Genomic DNA, 19,436 nt, shown 5'->3' on the forward strand with positions numbered 1-19,436 from the left:
CTGGCGGTGGAGGCAGCGGAGGCGGCGGAGGATACGGTGGATCCTCTGGTGGTGGAGGCAGCGGAGGCGGCGGAGGCTACCGTGGATCCTCTGGTGGTGGAGGTGGCGGTGGCTACAGTGCATCCTCTGGTGGTGGAGGTAGCGGAGGCGGCGGAGGCTACGGTGGATCCTCTGGTGGTGGAGGCAGCGGTGGCAGTATGTATGGTGGAGGCGGCGGTGGCAGTATGTATGGAAAGTAAATATTTCTACTATTCCACTGACGTACTCTTCTCTAACTTCCTACCTCTGGTATTAACAGTGTGGACATCGTCCTTCATCGTATTGTCATCTACATGTATCAGCCAGATGACGCAACACATCATCTCTTCAGTTCATCATTCTATTACATTAAACTAATGTGATGTTAGTTAATTTACTGCACATTATAATCTATGTAATTTACTGTTTCTGTTACAAAAGTTTGTCTTATTTTTTCTATAAACGTGTGTACGATTATGTTGAGAAGTAAACTGTTAACTGAAATAATGCCCTTTATTTTATATTGATCCATCACCTTGTTATATACTGAGTGTATAAACTAAATAACCGCAATGACATTTATATTATATTTTTCATCATTCTTCAATATACTGAGTGTATAATTGACTTATGGTATTACAAGTAACGGAATATATATTTTTAAGATATTCCCATGAAAACATGACTATGAATGTTTACTTTCCTCTATGGACCTTAAAATTGAAGAAAAAACAAAAAAAGTTTTACAAGATATAATTCAGCGACAGATACCTGGGTTAAACACATACGTCCATTTGATATATCAGTTTTATGTGAGGAAGTATGACTAATAAGGCCAATGAATCTATATTTTAAGGAATTTCGGATTAAAGGCAATACTAGGGAGACTGGTAAAAGATATATGGAACAGTTTCATGGCAAATGACATCGATTACTGGGCTCCATTCTTGTTAAATCGTACATTATGGCAGTGTCTATTCACTGTTCAATTGCTGCTTCCTAATAAATTTATTTAAAAAGAAACGGGACTTCATGTTTGGTTCAGGCTCTGGTGCTGAGGCGTTTGAGGTCTTTTTGCAAGACTAAAATATAATTAATGTAACAGAGCATTATAGTTAATGTTATCCAGAAGACATTAGTAAGGATATGTTTATTGTTAGCCCAATTAACCATCTGTTAAAATATCGATATTTTATTAATACACATAAACACATATATGGAAATAATTTAGCAGGTAAATGTATAACAGGGACTTCAAATATGGCAATGATAAGATTGACAAGTTTAACCTATTATTATTAGATGATATTTTATTATCATCCAGGTTATTATCTGTAAAGGAGATAAAGAATGGATGATTTACTGCATTGTAAAATATTTACAATATTTTCAATATTCTATAGAAAAAGTGTTGTAAGATTTATTTGAAGTATATGCTGTTAGGTTTTAATTAGCATATTTATTTTTTTATTGAAGTTAAGAAATATTTCGAAATAGATTCATAGAAAACTTTATATATGAAAAAGAATATTAATCATGATCCCCTTAGATAAAAAAATTTTTTCTTAGGAATATAATGAAAGATTAGTTACCTTATATACCTATGGATAACAAGAAGGAACCATTACACCCAATAACACACGGGTATCGACTCCATTAATTACCATTAGGTTTTTAATGCTCCTTAATTTTGCATCTCTGGTTACAGTGACTGTGTGTATTAGTTACACTGATATAATATCGAGGATGGAAATTACATATGCATGTTACACTCTGGAGAATTTGGATAATAATTTACAACTTCTATAGTTCGATAATTAAATTTAACCAAAATTTGTAATTGCTATATAGGTTTGATGGAGGTCTTACCATACACATGGGGTGATTACATCGGTAATGTAATTGATTACATGTACGATTGGGTTATAATTTTATGATTATGATTATGATTACGGTAAAGGTGGATGTAATCGATTATGATTACGATTTCATGATGCGTAATTATGATTACATTTATGATTACTTCAAAAGGAAAGTGCATAAATAAACAAAAGTACTATAAAAACTCATTTTACAGACCTGTTTGTCAACCTGGTACAATTTAATCATATTTTCTGAGTGATGAAAAAGGTAGACATAATGGTGTGAGTATTCAATAGACACGATAACATATCTTTAATAGATGGATCTAAATTTTCATAAGATTAATGTGGAAATCATGAATACAGAAATGTATTTGACCTAAATATCTCTGAAGTATTCTGAAGTTTTGAAATATTATTAACACAAATGCTTATAGAAGGGGAGTAATTTAGTGCTCTGATAAAATGAAATGTGTGGTATACTGCATACTCTGATATACTGAAAATATTACTTTCAATAAAGGTGGATTATAACAAAAATACTGTAATATTAAATTTCATATTTAACATTCATTTTTTCTTAGACAAGAATAATACGTCAAAGGTTGTGAAACATTGTGTCTATTCTTTCAAAGACAGTTTAAAGAACGATCTAATGCTATTCATTTACACAAATAATACGTACAGAACATAATATACATTAATAACGTTAAGAAAATATTGATTGACTACACTTTCTCCGGACAGGTTACTAGGAGTTAGAATATTACAGACAAAATGTAGATGGTGAATGTTTGCCGAGTCGTATAAAGGACCGAATGTAGATGACAGTATTGAAGATCATGAGCTCAGTATTGTCAAACGAAGTACCGATTTGTAATTACTATTGTAATATAAATTTTCTTAGTGTGTATATATATATATATATATATATATATATATATATATATATATATATAAATGCTTATTGAAAGAGCATGTCAGCCAAAAGGCTGAAAATATGTGTGTGTGTGTGTGTGTGTGTGTGTGTGTGTGTGTGTGTGCGTTTGTTTATAATTATTCATAAGTTGTTATTACCTTGAAAACATTTAAATGGCTTAAATCTTTGTCAGTATCTTTAAATTAAGTTGGGAGAACGTTACTTAAAAAATAGTGCATATAACTGCATGTAGAAAATCTTAATGTATACACGATGCGCAGATGGGGATTTGAAAGGAATTTATTTCCCTCGATTCGACCGAGTCATGAAAGACAATAAAGATGATATGCACTTGACCGTGAAATGTAATAGGACATTAAGCAATATTATTGTGCAACATCTTCAAGAAGAGTATAAAGGTTGCAATACTAAGAGTGCGAGTCAGTACATCCAAAGTCAGCTCACAGGCAGCATGGTGAGAATCTCTCTACTGACACTATCACGTGTTAATGTTTAGTTAGTGTTGAGTTTGGTGAAGAGTTAATTATTCTTGTTAAAGAGAAGTTATTAAAAGTTTTCACGATTAGAATCAATACCAAAAGACAAGACTTTTTTAATTAGTTTTATTCGAGGAAGATATTCGGTGAAAGATTTCACGTGATTTATTTAGACTATACCCTAATAACACTCTTGGTAAAACAAAAGCAAGGATGCAACATATTATGCCGCAAGCAACACTCAGAGCTGCGTCATGACGTGCAATATATAAAAGGCCCCGATCCAATAGAGAAGTCAGACGATTGGCGGGGAGCGCAGAGGCAACATGGTGAGCACCTCGTTACCTACTATCACAGGGCACAGTTATACAGTCACCTTTAAGTTTGCCGAATTGTACACAACGTTTGAGAAAGGTGTTGATGAGAATGAAATGCACAAAATGCGGAACAGGTTTGTCCAAGTGCAAATAATTTATCTAAGAATAATGAGTACGACAAATACGAGACGAGAGAATAAACTTTAAGTCTAACCAATTACAATGGTTTTAAAGTGTTTTAGATATGTTACGTGTACTTGAAAATTTTCTTAGTGTAAACAATATCTCAGAAACAAAAGTTTGAACATGTTCCAAACAGTAGAAAGGACAATCACGATACTCATCATTTGATGTGGGTGTACTTCACCAGATAAAATTAAAACTCAATTGAAAAATTTGAATGTTTTAAAAGTTATCTGGAATGGAAGTAGTTTTGGCCACAGGTATATTCCCATACAAAGACATTACACACACAAACGCTGTACATAACATTAAGTCCATATATATTATGAGTTCTCTCAATAATCGTATTACCAAAAGTGTACCATCAACAGTTCTTCCACATATAATAGGTGAGACTTCATAAGGAACATTTACGTTCAAATGCCCCGAAAATAACATGACACAAATATAAGTATATTTAGTAATATTCAATCATACACCTTGATATTTCAGAGGCAAGGTGCAGGCGTGGTGATCCTCGCCGTGTTGGTGGTAGCCTGTATCGCGGACTTCAGAGGTGGAGGAGGAAGCCATGGTGGAGGAGGAGGGGGAGGAGGTGGAAGCAGCTATAGCAGCGTAGGAGGTGGTGGCGGAGGTGGCCATGGAGGAGGAGGGGGAGGAGGAAGAGGAGGAAGAGGAGGTGGAGGATATAGCGCTCCATCTGGTGGAGGAGGAAGTGGAGGTGGAGGACATGGTGGAGGCGGTGGTGGCGGAGGCGGTGGTGGAGGTTACGGTGGTTCCTCCAGCGGCGGCGGAGGGAACATGTACGGTGGTGGCGGTGGCGGAGGAAGTATGTATGGCGGGTCTTCTGGTGGCAGCAGTGGTGGTGGTGGAGGATATGGTGGATCTTCAAGTGGCGGAAGCGGCGGAGGCTACGGTGGATCCTCTGGTGGTGGAGGCAGCGGCGGCGGCGGAGGCTATAGTGGATCCTCTGGTGGTGGAGGCGGCGGAGGCTACAGAGGATCCTCTGGCGGTGGTGGCAGCAGGCGGCGGAGGCTGGTGGATCCTCTGAAGTGGTGGAGGCGGCGGGCTACGGTGGATCCTCCTGGTGGTGGAGAAACAGCGGAAGCGGCGGAGATGCAGTGGATCTTCTGGTGGTGGAGGCAGTGGAAGCGGCAGGGGCTACGGTGGATCCTCTGGTGGTGGAGGCAGCGGGCGGCGGGTACAGGCGGATCCTCTGAGTGGTGGAGGCAGCGGAGGGGTGCAGTGGATCCTCTGGCGGTGAAACAGCAGGCGGCGGAGGATCACAGTGGATCACTCTCTGGTGGTGGAAGGCAGCAGGAGGCTGAGTGGATCCTCTGGCGGTGGAGGCAACAGGCGGCGGAGGCTACGGTAGATCCTCTGGCGGTGGAAACTAACAGAGCGAGCGGAGGCTACGGTGGATCCTCTGGTGGTGGAGGCGGCGGTGGCTACGGTGGATCCTCTGGTGGTGGAGGTAGCGGAGGAGGCGGAGGTTACGGTGGATCCTCTGGTGGTGGAGGCAGCGGTGGCAGTATGTATGGTGGAGGCGGCGGTGGCAGTATGTATGGAAAGTAAATATTTCTACTACTCCACTGACGTACTCTTCTCTAACTTCCTACCTCTGGTATTAACAGTGTGGACATCGTCCTTCATCGTATTGTCATCTACATGTATCAGCCAGATGACGCAACACATCATCTCTTCAGTTCATCATTCTATTACATTAAACTAATATGATGTTAGTTACTTTACTGCACACTATAATCTATGTAATTTACTGTTTCTGTTACAAAAGTTTGACTTATTTTTTCTATAAACGTGTTTACGATTATGTTGAGAAGTAAACTGTTAACTGAAATAATGCCCTTTATTTTATATTGATCCATCACCTTTAATATACTGAGTGTATAAACTGTTAACTGTACGATGCCATTTATATTATATTCTTTCATCATCTTCAATATACTGAGTGTATAATTGACTTATGGTATTACAAGTAACGGAATATATATTTTTAAGATATTCCCATGAAAACATGACTATGAATGTTTACTTTCCTCTATGGACCTTAAAATTGAAGAAAAAACAAAAAAAGTTTTACAAGATATAATTCAGCGACAGATACCTGGGTTAAACACATACGTCCATTTGATATATCAGTTTTATGTGAGGAAGTATGACTAATAAGGCCAATGAATCTATATTTTAAGGAATTTCGGATTAAAGGCAATACTAGGGAGACTGGTAAAAGATATATGGCACAGTTTCATGGCAAATGACATCGATTACTGGGCTCCATTCTTGTTAAATCGTACATTATGGCAGTGTCTATTCACTGTTCAATTGCTGCTTCCTAATAAATTTATTTAAAAAGAAACGGGACTTTTGGTTCAGGCTCTGGTGCTGAGGCGTTTGAGGTCTTTTAGCAAGACTAAAATGTAATTAATGTAACAGAGCATTATAGTTAATGTTATCCAGAAGACATTAGTAAGGATATGTTTATTGTTAGCCCAATTAACCATCTGTTAAAATATCGATATTTTATTAATACACATGAACACATACATGTAAATAATTTAGCAGGTAAATGTATATCAGGGACTTCATATATGGCAATGATAAGATCGACAAGTTTAACCTATTATTATTAGATATTTTATTATCATCCAGGTTATTATCTATAAAGGAGATAAAGAATGGATGATTTACTGCATTGTAAAATATTTACAATATTTTCAATATTCTATAGAAAAAGTGTTGTAAGATTTATTTGAAGTATCTGCTGTAAGGCTTTAATTAGCATATTTATTTTTTTATTTAAATAAAGAAATATTTCGAAATAGATTCATAGAAAACTTTAAATATGAAAAAGAATATTAATCATTATCCCCTTAGGTATATAAAACTTTTCTTAGGAATATAATGATAGATTATTTACCTTATATACCTATGGATAACAAGAAGGAACCATTACACCCAATAACACACGGGTATCGACTCCATTAATTACCATTAGGTTTTTAATGCTCCTCAATTTTGCATCTCTGGTTACAGTGACTGTGTGTATTAGTTACACTGATATAACATCGTGGATGGAAATTACATATGCATGTTACACTCGGGAGAATTTGGATAATAACTTACAACTTCTATATTTCGATAATTAAACTTAACCAAGATTTATAATTGCTATATAGGTTTGATGGAGGTCTTACCATACACATGGGGTGATTACATCGGTAATGTAATTGATTACAATTACGATTGCGCTATAATTTTATGATTACGGTAAAGATGGATGTAATCGATTATGATACGATTTCATGATGCGTAATTATGATTACATTTATGATTACTTCAAAAGGAAAGTGCATAAATATACAAAAGTACTATAAAAATTCATTTTACAGACCTGTTTGTCAACCTGGTACAATTTAATCATATTTTCTGAGTGATGAAAAAGGTAGACATAATGGTGTGATTATTCAATAGACACGAAAACAAATCTTTAATAGATGGATCTAAATTTTCATAAGATTAATGTGGAAATCATGAATACAGAAATGTATTTGACCTAAATATCTCTGAAGTGTTCTGAAGTTTTGGAATATTATTAACACAAATGCTTATAGAACGGGAGTAATTTGGTTCTCTGATAAAATGAAATGTGTGGATTATAACAAAAATACTGTAATATTAAATTTCATATTTAACATTCATTTTTTCTTAGACAAGAATAATACGTCAAAGGTTGCGAAACATTGTGTCTATTCTTTCAAAGACAGTTTAAAGAACGATCTAATGCTATTCATTTACACAAATAAAACGTACAGAACATAATATACATTAATAACGTTAAGAAAATATTGATTGACTACACTTTCTCCGGACAGGTTACTAGGAGTTAGAATATTACAGACATAATGTAGATGGTGAATGTTTCCCGAGTCGTATAAAGGACCGAATGTAGTTGACAGTATTGAAGATCATGAGCTCAGTATTGTCAAATGAAATACCGGTTTGTACTTACTATTGTAATATAAATTTTACTAGTGTATATATCTATATGTATATATATAAATGCTTATTGAAAGGGCATGTCAGCCAAAAGGCTGAAAATATGTATGTGTGTGTGTGTGTGTGTGTGTGTGTGTGTGTGCGTTTGTTCATAATTATTCATAAGTTGTTATTACCTTGAAAACATTTAAATGGCTTAAATCTTTGTTAGTATCCTTAAAATAAGTTGGGAGAACGTTACTTAAAAAATAGTGCATATAACTGCATGTACAAAATCTTAATGTATACACGATGCGCAGATGGGGATTTGTAAGAATTTATTTCCATCGATTCGACCGAGTCATAAAAGACAATAAAGATGATATGCACTTGACCGTGAAATGTAATAGGACATTAAGCAATATTATTGTGCAACATCTTCAAGAAGAGTATAAAGGTTGCAATACTAAGAGTGTGAGTCAGTACATCCAAAGTCAGCTCACAGGCAGCATGGTGAGAATCTCTCTACTGACACTATCGCGTGTTAATGTTTAGTTAGTGTTGAGTTTGGTGAAGAGTTAATTATTCTTGTTAAAGAGAAGTTATTAAACGTCTTCACGATTAGAATCAATACCAAAAGATAAGACTTATTATTAATTAGTTTTATTCGAGGAAGATATTCGGTGAAAGATTTCACGTGATATATTTAGACTATCCGCTAATAACACTGTTGGTAAAACAAAAGCAAGGATGCAACATATTATGCTGCAAGCAACACTCCGAGCTGCGTCATGACGTGCAAAATATAAAAGGCCCCGATCCAATAGAGAAGTCAGACGATTGGCGGGGAGTGCAGAGGCAACATGGTGAGCACCTCGTTACCTACTATCACAGGGCACAGTTATACAGTCACCTTTAAGTTTGCCGAATTGTACACAACGTTTGAGAAATGTGTTGATGAGAATCAAACGCACAAAATCCGGAACAGGTTTGTCCAAGTGTAAATAATTTATCTAAGAATAATGAGTTAGACAAATACGAGACGAGAGAATAAACTTTAAGTCTAAACAATTACAATGGTTTTAAAGTGTTTTAGATATGTTACGTGTACTTGAAAATGTTCTTAGTGTAAACAATATCTCAGAAACAAAAGTTTAAACATGTTCCAAACAGTAGAAAGGACAATCACGATACGCATCATTTGATGTGGGTGTACTTCACCAGATAAAATTAAAACTCTATTGAAAAATTTGAATGTTTTAAACGTTATCTGGAATGGAAGTAGTTTTGGCCACAGGTATATTCCCATACAAAGACATTACACACACAAACGCTGTACATAACATTAAGTCCATATATATTATGAGTTCTCTCAATAATCGTATTACCAAAACTGTACCATCAACAGTTCTTCCACATATAATAGGTGAGACTTCATAAGGAACATTTACGTTCAAATGCCCCGAGAATAACATGACACAAATATAAGTATATTTAGTAATATTCAATCATACACCTTGATATTTCAGAGGCGAGGTGTAGGCGTGGTGATCCTCGCCGTGTTGGTGGTAGCCTGTATTGCGGACTTCAGAGGTGGAGGAGGAAGCCATGGTGGAGGAGGAGGAAGCCACGGTGGAGGAGGAGGGGGAGGAGGTGGAAGCAGCTATAGCAGCGTAGGAGGTGGTGGCGGAGGTGGCCATGGAGGTGGAGGGGGAGGAGGAGGAGGAAGAGGAGGTGGAGGATATAGCGCTCCATCTGGTGGAGGAGGAAGTGGAGGTGGAGGACATGGTGGAGGCGGTGGTGGAGGTTACGGTGGTTCCTCCAGCGGCGGCGGAGGGGACATGTACGGTGGTGGCGGTGGCGGAGGAAGTATGTATGGCGGGTCTTCTGGTGGCAGCAGTGGTGGTGGTGGAGGATATGGTGGATCTTCAAGCGGCGGAAGCGGCGGAGGTTACGGTGGATCCTCTGGTGGTGGAGGCGGCGGAGGATACGGTGGATCCTCTGGTGGTGGAGGCAGCGGAGGCGGCGGAGGATACGGTGGATCCTCTGGTGGTGGAGGCGGCGGAGGATACGGTGGATCCTCTGGTGGTGCAGGCAGCGGAAGCGGTGGAGGTTACGGTGGTTCCTCTGGTGGTGGAGGCGGCGGAGGATACGGTGGATCCTCTGGTGGTGGAGGCAGCGGAAGCGTGGCTGGAGGTTGGGGCCTCTGGCGGTGGAGGCAGCAGGAGTGGTGGATCCTCTGGTGGTGGAGGCGGCAGGCTACGGTGGATCCTCTGGCGGTGGAGGCAGCGGAGGCGGCGGAGGATACGGTGGATCCTCTGGTGGTGGAGGCAGCGGAGGCGGCGGAGGCTACCGTGGATCCTCTGGTGGTGGAGGTGGCGGTGGCTACAGTGCATCCTCTGGTGGTGGAGGTAGCGGAGGCGGCGGAGGCTACGGTGGATCCTCTGGTGGTGGAGGCAGCGGTGGCAGTATGTATGGTGGAGGCGGCGGTGGCAGTATGTATGGAAAGTAAATATTTCTACTATTCCACTGACGTACTCTTCTCTAACTTCCTACCTCTGGTATTAACAGTGTGGACATCGTCCTTCATCGTATTGTCATCTACATGTATCAGCCAGATGACGCAACACATCATCTCTTCAGTTCATCATTCTATTACATTAAACTAATGTGATGTTAGTTAATTTACTGCACATTATAATCTATGTAATTTACTGTTTCTGTTACAAAAGTTTGTCTTATTTTTTCTATAAACGTGTGTACGATTATGTTGAGAAGTAAACTGTTAACTGAAATAATGCCCTTTATTTTATATTGATCCATCACCTTTAATATACTGAGTGTATAAACTGTTAACTGTACGATGCCATTTATATTATATTCTTTCATCATTCTTCAATATACTGAGTGTATAATTGACTTATGGTATTACAAGTAACGGAATATATATTTTTAAGATATTCCCATGAAAACATGACTATGAATGTTTACTTTCCTCTATGGAGCTTAAAATTGAAGGAAAAAACAAAAAAAGTTTTACAAGATATAATTCAGCGACAGATACCTGGGTTAAACACATACGTCCATTTGATATATCAGTTTTATGTGAGGAAGTATGACTAATGAGGCCAATGAGTCTGTATTTTAGGGAATTTCGGATTAAAGGCAATACTAGGGAGACTGGTGAAAGATAAATGGCACAGTTTCATGGCAAATGACATCGATTACTGGGCTCCATTCATGTTAAATCGTACATTATGGCAGTGTCTATTCACTGTTCAATTGCTGCTTCCTAATAAGTTTATTTAAAAAGAAACGGGACTTCATGTTTGGTTCAGGCTCTGGTGCTGAGGCGATTGAGGCCTTTTAGCACGACTAAAATATAATTAATGTAACAGAGCATTATAGTTAATGTTATCCAGAAGACATTAGTAAGGATATGTTTATTGTTAGCCCAATTAACCATCTGTTAAAATATCGATATTTTATTAATACACATGAACACATACATGTAAATAATTTAGCAGGTAAATGTATTTCAGGGACTTCATATATGGCAATGATAAGATCGACAAGTTTAATCTATTATTATTAGATGATATTTTATTATCATCCAGGTTATTATCTATAAAGGAGATAAAGAATGGATGATTTACTGCATTGTAAAATATTTACAATATTTTCAATATTCTATAGAAAAGGTGTTGTAAGATTTATTTGAAGTATATGATGTTAGGCTTTAATTAGCATATTTAGTTTTTTATTTAAGTTAAGAAATATTTCGAAAAAGATTCATAGAAAACTTTATATATGAAAAAGAATATTAATCATTATCCCCGTAGATATAAAAAACTTTACTTAGGAAAATCATAAAAGATTAGTTAACTTATCTACCTATGGATAACAAGAAGGAAACATTACACCCAATAACACACGGGTATCGACTCCATTAATTACCATTAGGTTTCTAATGCTCCTTAATTTTGCATCTCTAGTTACAGTGAATGTGTGTATCAGTTACACTGATATAACATCGAGGATGGAAATTACATATGCATGTTACACTCGGGAGAATTTGGATAATAATTTACAACTTCTATAGTTCGATAATTAAACTTAACCAAGATTTGTAATTGCTATACAGATTTGTTGGAGGTCTTACCATACTCATGGGGTGATTACATCGGTAATGTAATTGATTACATTTACGATTGGGTTATAATTTTATGATTATGATTATGATTACGATAAAGGTGGATGTAATCGATTATGATTACGATTTCATGATGCGTAATTATGATTACATTTATGATTACTTCAAAAGGAAAGTTCATAAATAAACAAAAGTACTATAAAAACTCATTTTACAGACCTGTTTGTCAACCTGGTACAATTTAATCATATTTTCTGAGTGATGAAAAAGGTAGACATAATGGTGTGAGTATTCAATAGACACGAAAACAAATCTTTAATAGATGAATCTAAATTTTCATAAGATTAATGTGGAAATCATGAATACAGAAATGTATTTGATCTAAATATCTCTGAAGTGTTCTGAAGTTTTGAAATATTATTAACACAAATGCTTATAGAAGGGGAGTAATTTAGTGCTCTGATAAAATGAAATGTGTGGTATACTGTATACTCAGATATACTGAAAATATTACTTTCAATAAAGGTGGATTATAACAAAAATACTGTAATATTAAATTTCATATTTAACATTCATTTTTTCTTAGACAAGAATAATACGTCAAAGGTTGTGAAACATTGTGTCTATTCTTTCAAAGACAGTTTAAAGAACGATCTAATGCTATTCATTTACACAAATAAAACGTACAGAACATAATATACATTAATAACGTTAAGAAAATATTGATTGACTACACTTTCTCCGGACAGGTTACTAGGAGTTAGAATATTACAGACAAAATGTAGATGGTGAATGTTTGCCGAGTCGTATAAAGAACCGAATGTAGATGACAGTATTGAAGATCATGAGCTCAGTATTGTCAAATGAAATACCGGTTTGTACTTACTATTGTAATATAAATTTTACTAGTGTATATATATATGTATATATATAAATGCTTATTGAAAGGGCATGTCAGCCAAAAGGCTGAAAATATGTGTGTGTGTGTGTGTGTGTGTGTGTGTGTGTGTGTGTGTGTGTGTGTGTGTGTGTGTGTAATTAACGGTTTATTGAAAGGGCTTGGCAGCCAGAAGGCTGAAAATATACAGTTACATAGTTGGGGAATGGGTTACGAATTACAAATAATATACAAGTGACATAAGTGACACAAATAAGACATATAGTAACTTAGATGGGGATCAGCTCAAAATACAGTTCATTTCAACATAGTGACAGTGTAGGGAGCAGTGTTTACTGGGAGTGAATACACTGATTTATTACATGTTATTGATAATTTTTACAATGGTTGGGACTGGGCTGTTCTTATAGCGATCAGTTCGTGCACGTATGGGCTGGATGCGGTTGTGGTGTCGAACAGCAATTCTCGGGCTAGGGATCTCAGGTGGTAGTAGGAGCCGGTGTCGAGGATAGTGTAGAAGCTTCTTACCAAATTTGCAAATGAGGTCGTGGTGATGGTCAGTGAGAGTCGAAAGGGGCAGTGTGTTGAGCGCTTCTTGATATGTGGAGTAGGAAGGGGAGAGAATAATCTTGCATGCCCTTCTTTGCACTTTTTCTAGGTGTTTACGTTGTGTGGCATTTAGGGAGGAAGACCAGGTGGGGGAGGCATAGGTGAGCTTGGGAAGTATGAATGTTGTGTAAACACTGAGGAGCTCAGGTGCAGGAACTCCGAGGGACTTGAGTCGGCGGAGGAGGTGGAGACGGAAACTGGAGGATTTGACAACTTCACTGACGTGTGGTTTCCAATTTAGTTTGTTGTCTGTGGTGACGCCGAGGAGCTTCGTGGAATCTACAACCTGGAGTGTGTTCGGACCTAAAGTAATGGAAGGAGGTGGGACAATGTCGGAGGAGAGGTTGATGTGCATAACCATTGTCTTGGTATGGTTGATGGTGACATGGTTGTTGGTGGCCCAGTTTTGGAGACTGTTCAATAAATCCTGAAGGGCGGTATAGTTGGGAGCGGAATTGTTGACGCTGATCCCAATGGTGGAGTCGTCGACATATTTCCAGCGAGCAGGGGCTTCTCTTAGGGCATCATTGATGAGCATAAGGAAGCAGAGTGGTCCCATCTTGGTGCCTTGGGGGACGCCACAGGTGAGTGACTGGAAGGTGGAGACAGCCCCTCGGAAGCGTACAACAGCGTCAGTCACTGAGGAATCTATGAAGCCTGGTATGAACTCTCGAAGCCCGGGTCAATAGCTTTGTTTATGATTATATTGTGGTCGACTAGGTCGAACGCTTTAGTGAAATCAATGAAGGCGACAGCTACAGACGTTTTTCGTTTCTCGAGATGGCGGTATATGTAATCGAGAAGGCTGACAAGACAGTGAGTGGTGGAGGAAGTTTTCATGTTGCCAAATTGCTGAGGGTCTACGACTCCTGCAATATCAACATAAGCCCAGTCAAACACAAAACTTTCACAGATTAGGCTGGGTATTGGGGTGATTGCAATAGGTCGTAGCTGATTTAAGGATTGTGGGCTGGTTGACTTGGGCACTGGTGATACATAAGAGGTCTTCCAGTCAGCTGGGCATCTGGCTTGACTGAGAGAAGCATTGATGATGGAGCAGAGGGGTTTAGCAAGCTCCGGGGAGAACTCCTTGAATAGTTTCATTGGTAAGTCAATGTGTGTGTGTGTGTGTGTGTGTGTGTGCGTTTGTTCATAATTATTCATAAGTTGTTATTACTTTGAAAACATTTAAATGGCTTAAATCTTTGTCAGTATCTTTAAATTAAGTTGGGAGAACGTTACTTAAAAAATAGTGCATATAACTGCATGTACAAGATCTTAATGTACACACGATGCGCAGATGGGGATTTGTAAGGAATTTATTTCCCTCGATTCGACCGAGTCATAAAAGACAATAAAGATGATATGCACTTGACCGTGAAATGTAATAGGAAATTAAGCAATATTATTGTGCAACATCTTCAAGAAGAGTATAAAGGTTGCAATACTAAGAGTGTGAGTCAGTACATCCAAAGTCAGCTCACAGGCAGCATGGTGAGAATCTCTCTACTGACACTATCGCGTGTTAATAATGTTTAGTTAGTGTTGAGTTTGGTGAAGAGTTAATTATTCTTGTTAAAGAGAAGTTATTAAACGTCTTCACAGATTAGAATCAATACCAAAAGATAAGACTTATTATTAATTAGTTTTATTCGAGGAAGATATTCGGTGAAAGATTTCACGTGTTTTATTTAGACTAGCCGCTAATAACACTGTTGGTAAAACAAAAGCAAGGATGCAACATATTATGCCGCAAGCAACACTCCGAGCTGCGTCATGACGTGCAAAATATAAAAGGCCCCGATCCAATAGAGAAGTCAGACGATTGGCGGGGAGTGCAGAGGCAACATGGTGAGCACCTCGTTACCTACTATCACAGGGCACAGTTATACAGTCACCTTTAAGTTTGCCGAATTGTACACAACGTTTGAGAAATGTGTTGATGAGAATGAAACGCACAAAATGCGGAACAGGTTTGTCCAAGTGCAAATAATTTATCTAAGAGAAATGAGTTAGACAAATACGAGACGAGAGAATAAACTTTAAGTCTAACCAATTACAATGGTTTTAAAGTGTTTTAGATATGTTACGTGTACTTGAAAATGTTCTTAGTGTAAACAATATCTCAGAAACAAAAATTTAAACATGTTCCAAACAGTAGAAAGGACAATCACGATACTCATCATTTGATGTGGGTGTACTTCACCAGATAAAATTAAAACTCTATTGAAAAATTTGAATGTTTTAAAAGTTATCTGGAATGGAAGCAGTTTTGGCCACAGGTATATTCCCATACAAAGACATTACACACACAAACGCAATACATAACATTAAGTCCATATATATTATGAGTTCTCTCAATAATCGTATTACCAAAAGTGTACCATCAACAGTTCTTCCACATATAATAGGTGAGACTTCATAAGGAACATTTACGTTCAAATGCCCCGAGAATAACATGACACAAATATAAGTATATTTAGTAATATTCAATCATAAACCTTGATATTTCAGAGGCGAAGTGTAGGCGTGGTGATCCTCGCCGTGTTGGTGGTAGCCTGTATTGCGGACTTCAGAGGTGGAGGAGGAAGCCATGGTGGAGGAGGAGGGGGAGGAGGTGGAAGCAGCTATAGCAGCGTAGGAGGTGGTGGCGGAGGTGGCCATGGAGGAGGAGGGGGAGGAGGAGGAGGAAGAGGAGGTGGAGGATATAGCGCTCCATCTGGTGGAGGTGGAGGATATGGTGGAGGCGGTGGTAGCGGAGGCGGTGGTGGAGGTTACGGTGGTTCCTCCAGCGGCGGCGGAGGGAACATGTACGGTGGTGGGTGGTGGGTGGAGGCGGCGTGGCGGGCCTTCTGTGGCAGTAGTGTGGTGGTGGTGGAGGATATGCAGATCTTTCAAGCGGCGGAGGCGGCGGAGGATACGGTGGATCCTCTGGTGGTGGAGGCGGCGGAGGATACGGTGGATCCTCTGGTGGTGCAGGCAGCGGAAGCGGTGGAGGTTACGGTGGTTCCTCTGGTGGTGGAGGCGGCGGAGGATACGGTGGATCCTCTGGTGGTGGAGGCAGCGGAGGCGGCGGAGGCTACGGTGGATCCTCTGGTGGTGGAGGCAGCGGAAGCGGTGGAGGTTACGGTGGATCCTCTGGTGGTGGAGGTGGCGGAGGCGGCGGAGGATACGGTGACCGGTGGTGGAGGCAGAAGCGGGCGTGGGGGAGGCATGTGATCTCTGGTGGTGGAGGGCGGCGGAGGACATGGATCTTCTGTGGAGGCAGCGGAAGCGGTGGAGGTTACGGTGGATCCTCTGGTGGTGGAGGTGGCGGAGGATACGGTGGATCCTCTGGCGGTGGAGGCAGTAGGTGGCGGAGTTGCTGTGATCCTCTGTGGTGGAAGTGAAAGGAGTGCTGGGTAGTGGATCATCATCTGGTGGTGGGAGGCGGTGGGCTAATGGTGTGGATCCTCTGGTGGTGGAGGCAGCGGAGGCGGCGGAGGCTACCGTGGATCCTCTGGTGGTGGAGGTGGTGGTGGCTACAGTGCATCCTCTGGTGGTGGAGGTAGCGGAGGCGGCGGAGGCTACGGTGGATCCTCTGGTGGTGGAGGCAGCGGTGGCAGTATGTATGGTGGAGGCGGCGGTGGCAATATGTATGGAAAGTAAATATTTCTACTATTCCACTGACGTACTCTTCTCTAACTTCCTACCTCTGGTATTAACAGTGTGGACATCGTCCTTCATCATATTGTCATCTACATGTATCAGCCAGATGACGCAACACATCATCTCTTCAGTTCATCATTCTATTACATTAAACTAATGTGATGTTAGTTAATTTACTGCACATTATAATCTATGTAATTTACTGTTTCTGTTACAAAAGTTTGTCTTATTTTTTCTATAAACGTGTGTACGATTATGTTGAGAAGTAAACTGTTAACTGAAATAATGCCCTTTATTTTATACGATTCATCACCTTCAATATTATACTGAGTGTATAAACTGTTAACTTTGAACGATGCCATTTATAATATATTCCTTCATCATTCTTCAATATACTGAGTGTATAATTGACTTATGGTATTACAAGTAACGGAATATATATTTTTAAGATATTCCCATGAAAACATGACTATGAATGTTTACTTTCCTCTATGGACCTTAAAATTGAAGAAAAAACAAAAAAAGTTTTACAAGATATAATTCAGCGACAGATACCTGGGTTAAACACATACGTCCATTTGATATATCAGTTTTATGTGAGGAAGTATGACTAATAAGGCCAATGAATCTATATTTTAAGGAATTTCGGATTAAAGGCAATACTAGGGAGACTGGTAAAAGATATATGGAACAGTTTCATGGCAAATGACATCGATTACTGGGCTCCATTCTTGTTAAATCGTACATTATGGCAGTGTCTATTCACTGTTCAATTGCTGCTTCCTAATAAATTTATTTAAAAAGAAACGGGACTTCATGTTTGGTTCAGGCTCTGGTGCTGAGGCGTTTGAGGTCTTTTTGCAAGACTAAAATATAATTAATGTAACAGAGCATTATAGTTAATGTTATCCAGAAGACATTAGTAAGGATATGTTTATTGTTAGCCCAATTAACCATCTGTTAAAATATCGATATTTTATTAATACACATAAACACATATATGGAAATAATTTAGCAGGTAAATGTATAACAGGGACTTCAAATATGGCAATGATAAGATTGACAAGTTTAACCTATTATTATTAGATGATATTTTATTATCATCCAGGTTATTATCTGTAAAGGAGATAAAGAATGGATGATTTACTGCATTGTAAAATATTTACAATATTTTCAATATTCTATAGAAAAAGTGTTGTAAGATTTATTTGAAGTATATGCTGTTAGGTTTTAATTAGCATATTTATTTTTTTATTGAAGTTAAGAAATATTTCGAAATAGATTCATAGAAAACTTTATATATGAAAAAGAATATTAATCATGATCCCCTTAGATAAAAAAATTTTTTCTTAGGAATATAATGAAAGATTAGTTACCTTATATACCTATGGATAACAAGAAGGAACCATTACACCCAATAACACACGGGTATCGACTCCATTAATTACCATTAGGTTTTTAATGCTCCTTAATTTTGCATCTCTGGTTACAGTGACTGTGTGTATTAGTTACACTGATATAACATCGTGGATGGAAATTACATATGCATGTTACACTCGGGAGAATTTGGATAATAACTTACAACTTCTATATTTCGATAATTAAACTTAACCAAGATTTATAATTGCTATATAGGTTTGATGGAGGTCTTACCATACACATGGGGTGATTACATCGGTAATGTAATTGATTACAATTACGATTGCGCTATAATTTTATGATTACGGTAAAGATGGATGTAATCGATTATGATACGATTTCATGATGCGTAATTATGATTACATTTATGATACTTCAAAAGGAAAGTGCATAAATAAACAAAAGTACTATAAAAATTCATTTTACAGACCTGTTTGTCAACCTGGTACAATTTAATCATATTTTCTGAGTGATGAAAAAGGTAGACATAATGGTGTGATTATTCAATAGACACGAAAACAAATCTTTAATAGATGGATCTAAATTTTCATAAGATTAATGTGGAAATCATGAATACAGAAATGTATTTGACCTAAATATCTCTGAAGTGTTCTGAAGTTTTGGAATATTATTAACACAAATGCTTATAGAACGGGAGTAATTTGGTTCTCTGATAAAATGAAATGTGTGGATTATAACAAAAATACTGTAATATTAAATTTCATATTTAACATTCATTTTTTCTTAGACAAGAATAATACGTCAAAGGTTGCGAAACATTGTGTCTATTCTTTCAAAGACAGTTTAAAGAACGATCTAATGCTATTCATTTACACAAATAAAACGTACAGAACATAATATACATTAATAACGTTAAGAAAATATTGATTGACTACACTTTCTCCGGACAGGTTACT

At 38.1% G+C, this 19,436-nt stretch overlaps 2 protein-coding genes across 2 annotated transcripts; both read left to right on the forward strand.

The window, feature by feature from the left end:
- The first annotated feature begins 4,597 nt into the window (after nucleotides 1–4,597).
- LOC121874453 (heterogeneous nuclear ribonucleoprotein A1-like) lies at nucleotides 4,598–7,586 on the forward strand. Its single transcript, XM_042378569.1, has 2 exons — nucleotides 4,598–5,167; nucleotides 7,527–7,586. Exons 1-2 carry the CDS (start codon nucleotides 4,598–4,600, stop codon nucleotides 7,584–7,586), a joined length of 630 nt encoding a protein of 209 aa, XP_042234503.1.
- A 2,047-nt stretch (nucleotides 7,587–9,633) lies between these two features.
- LOC121874454 (glycine-rich cell wall structural protein 1.8-like) lies at nucleotides 9,634–17,383 on the forward strand. Its single transcript, XM_042378570.1, has 4 exons — nucleotides 9,634–9,859; nucleotides 10,051–10,167; nucleotides 16,432–16,602; nucleotides 16,919–17,383. Exons 1-4 carry the CDS (start codon nucleotides 9,634–9,636, stop codon nucleotides 17,098–17,100), a joined length of 696 nt encoding a protein of 231 aa, XP_042234504.1. The 3' UTR covers nucleotides 17,101–17,383.
- The last annotated feature ends 2,053 nt before the right edge of the window (nucleotides 17,384–19,436 follow it).

This window comes from Homarus americanus, unplaced genomic scaffold (assembly GCF_018991925.1).
Source record: "Homarus americanus isolate GMGI-L3 unplaced genomic scaffold, GMGI_Hamer_2.0 scaffold20446, whole genome shotgun sequence".
Classification (NCBI taxonomy): Eukaryota; Metazoa; Arthropoda; class Malacostraca; order Decapoda; family Nephropidae; genus Homarus; species Homarus americanus.

Coding starts and splice junctions, on each gene's coding strand:
- LOC121874453 (XM_042378569.1), top strand. CDS start 4,598: ATGTACGGTGGTGGCGGTGGCGGAGGAAGTATGTATGGCGGGTCTTCT. Junction 5,168..7,526: donor AACAGGCGGCGGAGGCTACG/GTAGATCCTCTG, acceptor ATTTTTTCTTAG/ACAAGAATAATACGTCAAAG.
- LOC121874454 (XM_042378570.1), top strand. CDS start 9,634: ATGTACGGTGGTGGCGGTGGCGGAGGAAGTATGTATGGCGGGTCTTCT. Junction 9,860..10,050: donor TGGTGGTGGAGGCGGCGGAG/GATACGGTGGAT, acceptor TGGAGGCGGCAG/GCTACGGTGGATCCTCTGGC. Junction 16,603..16,918: donor TGGATCCTCTGGTGGTGGAG/GTGGCGGAGGCG, acceptor CTGGTGGTGGAG/GCAGCGGAGGCGGCGGAGGC.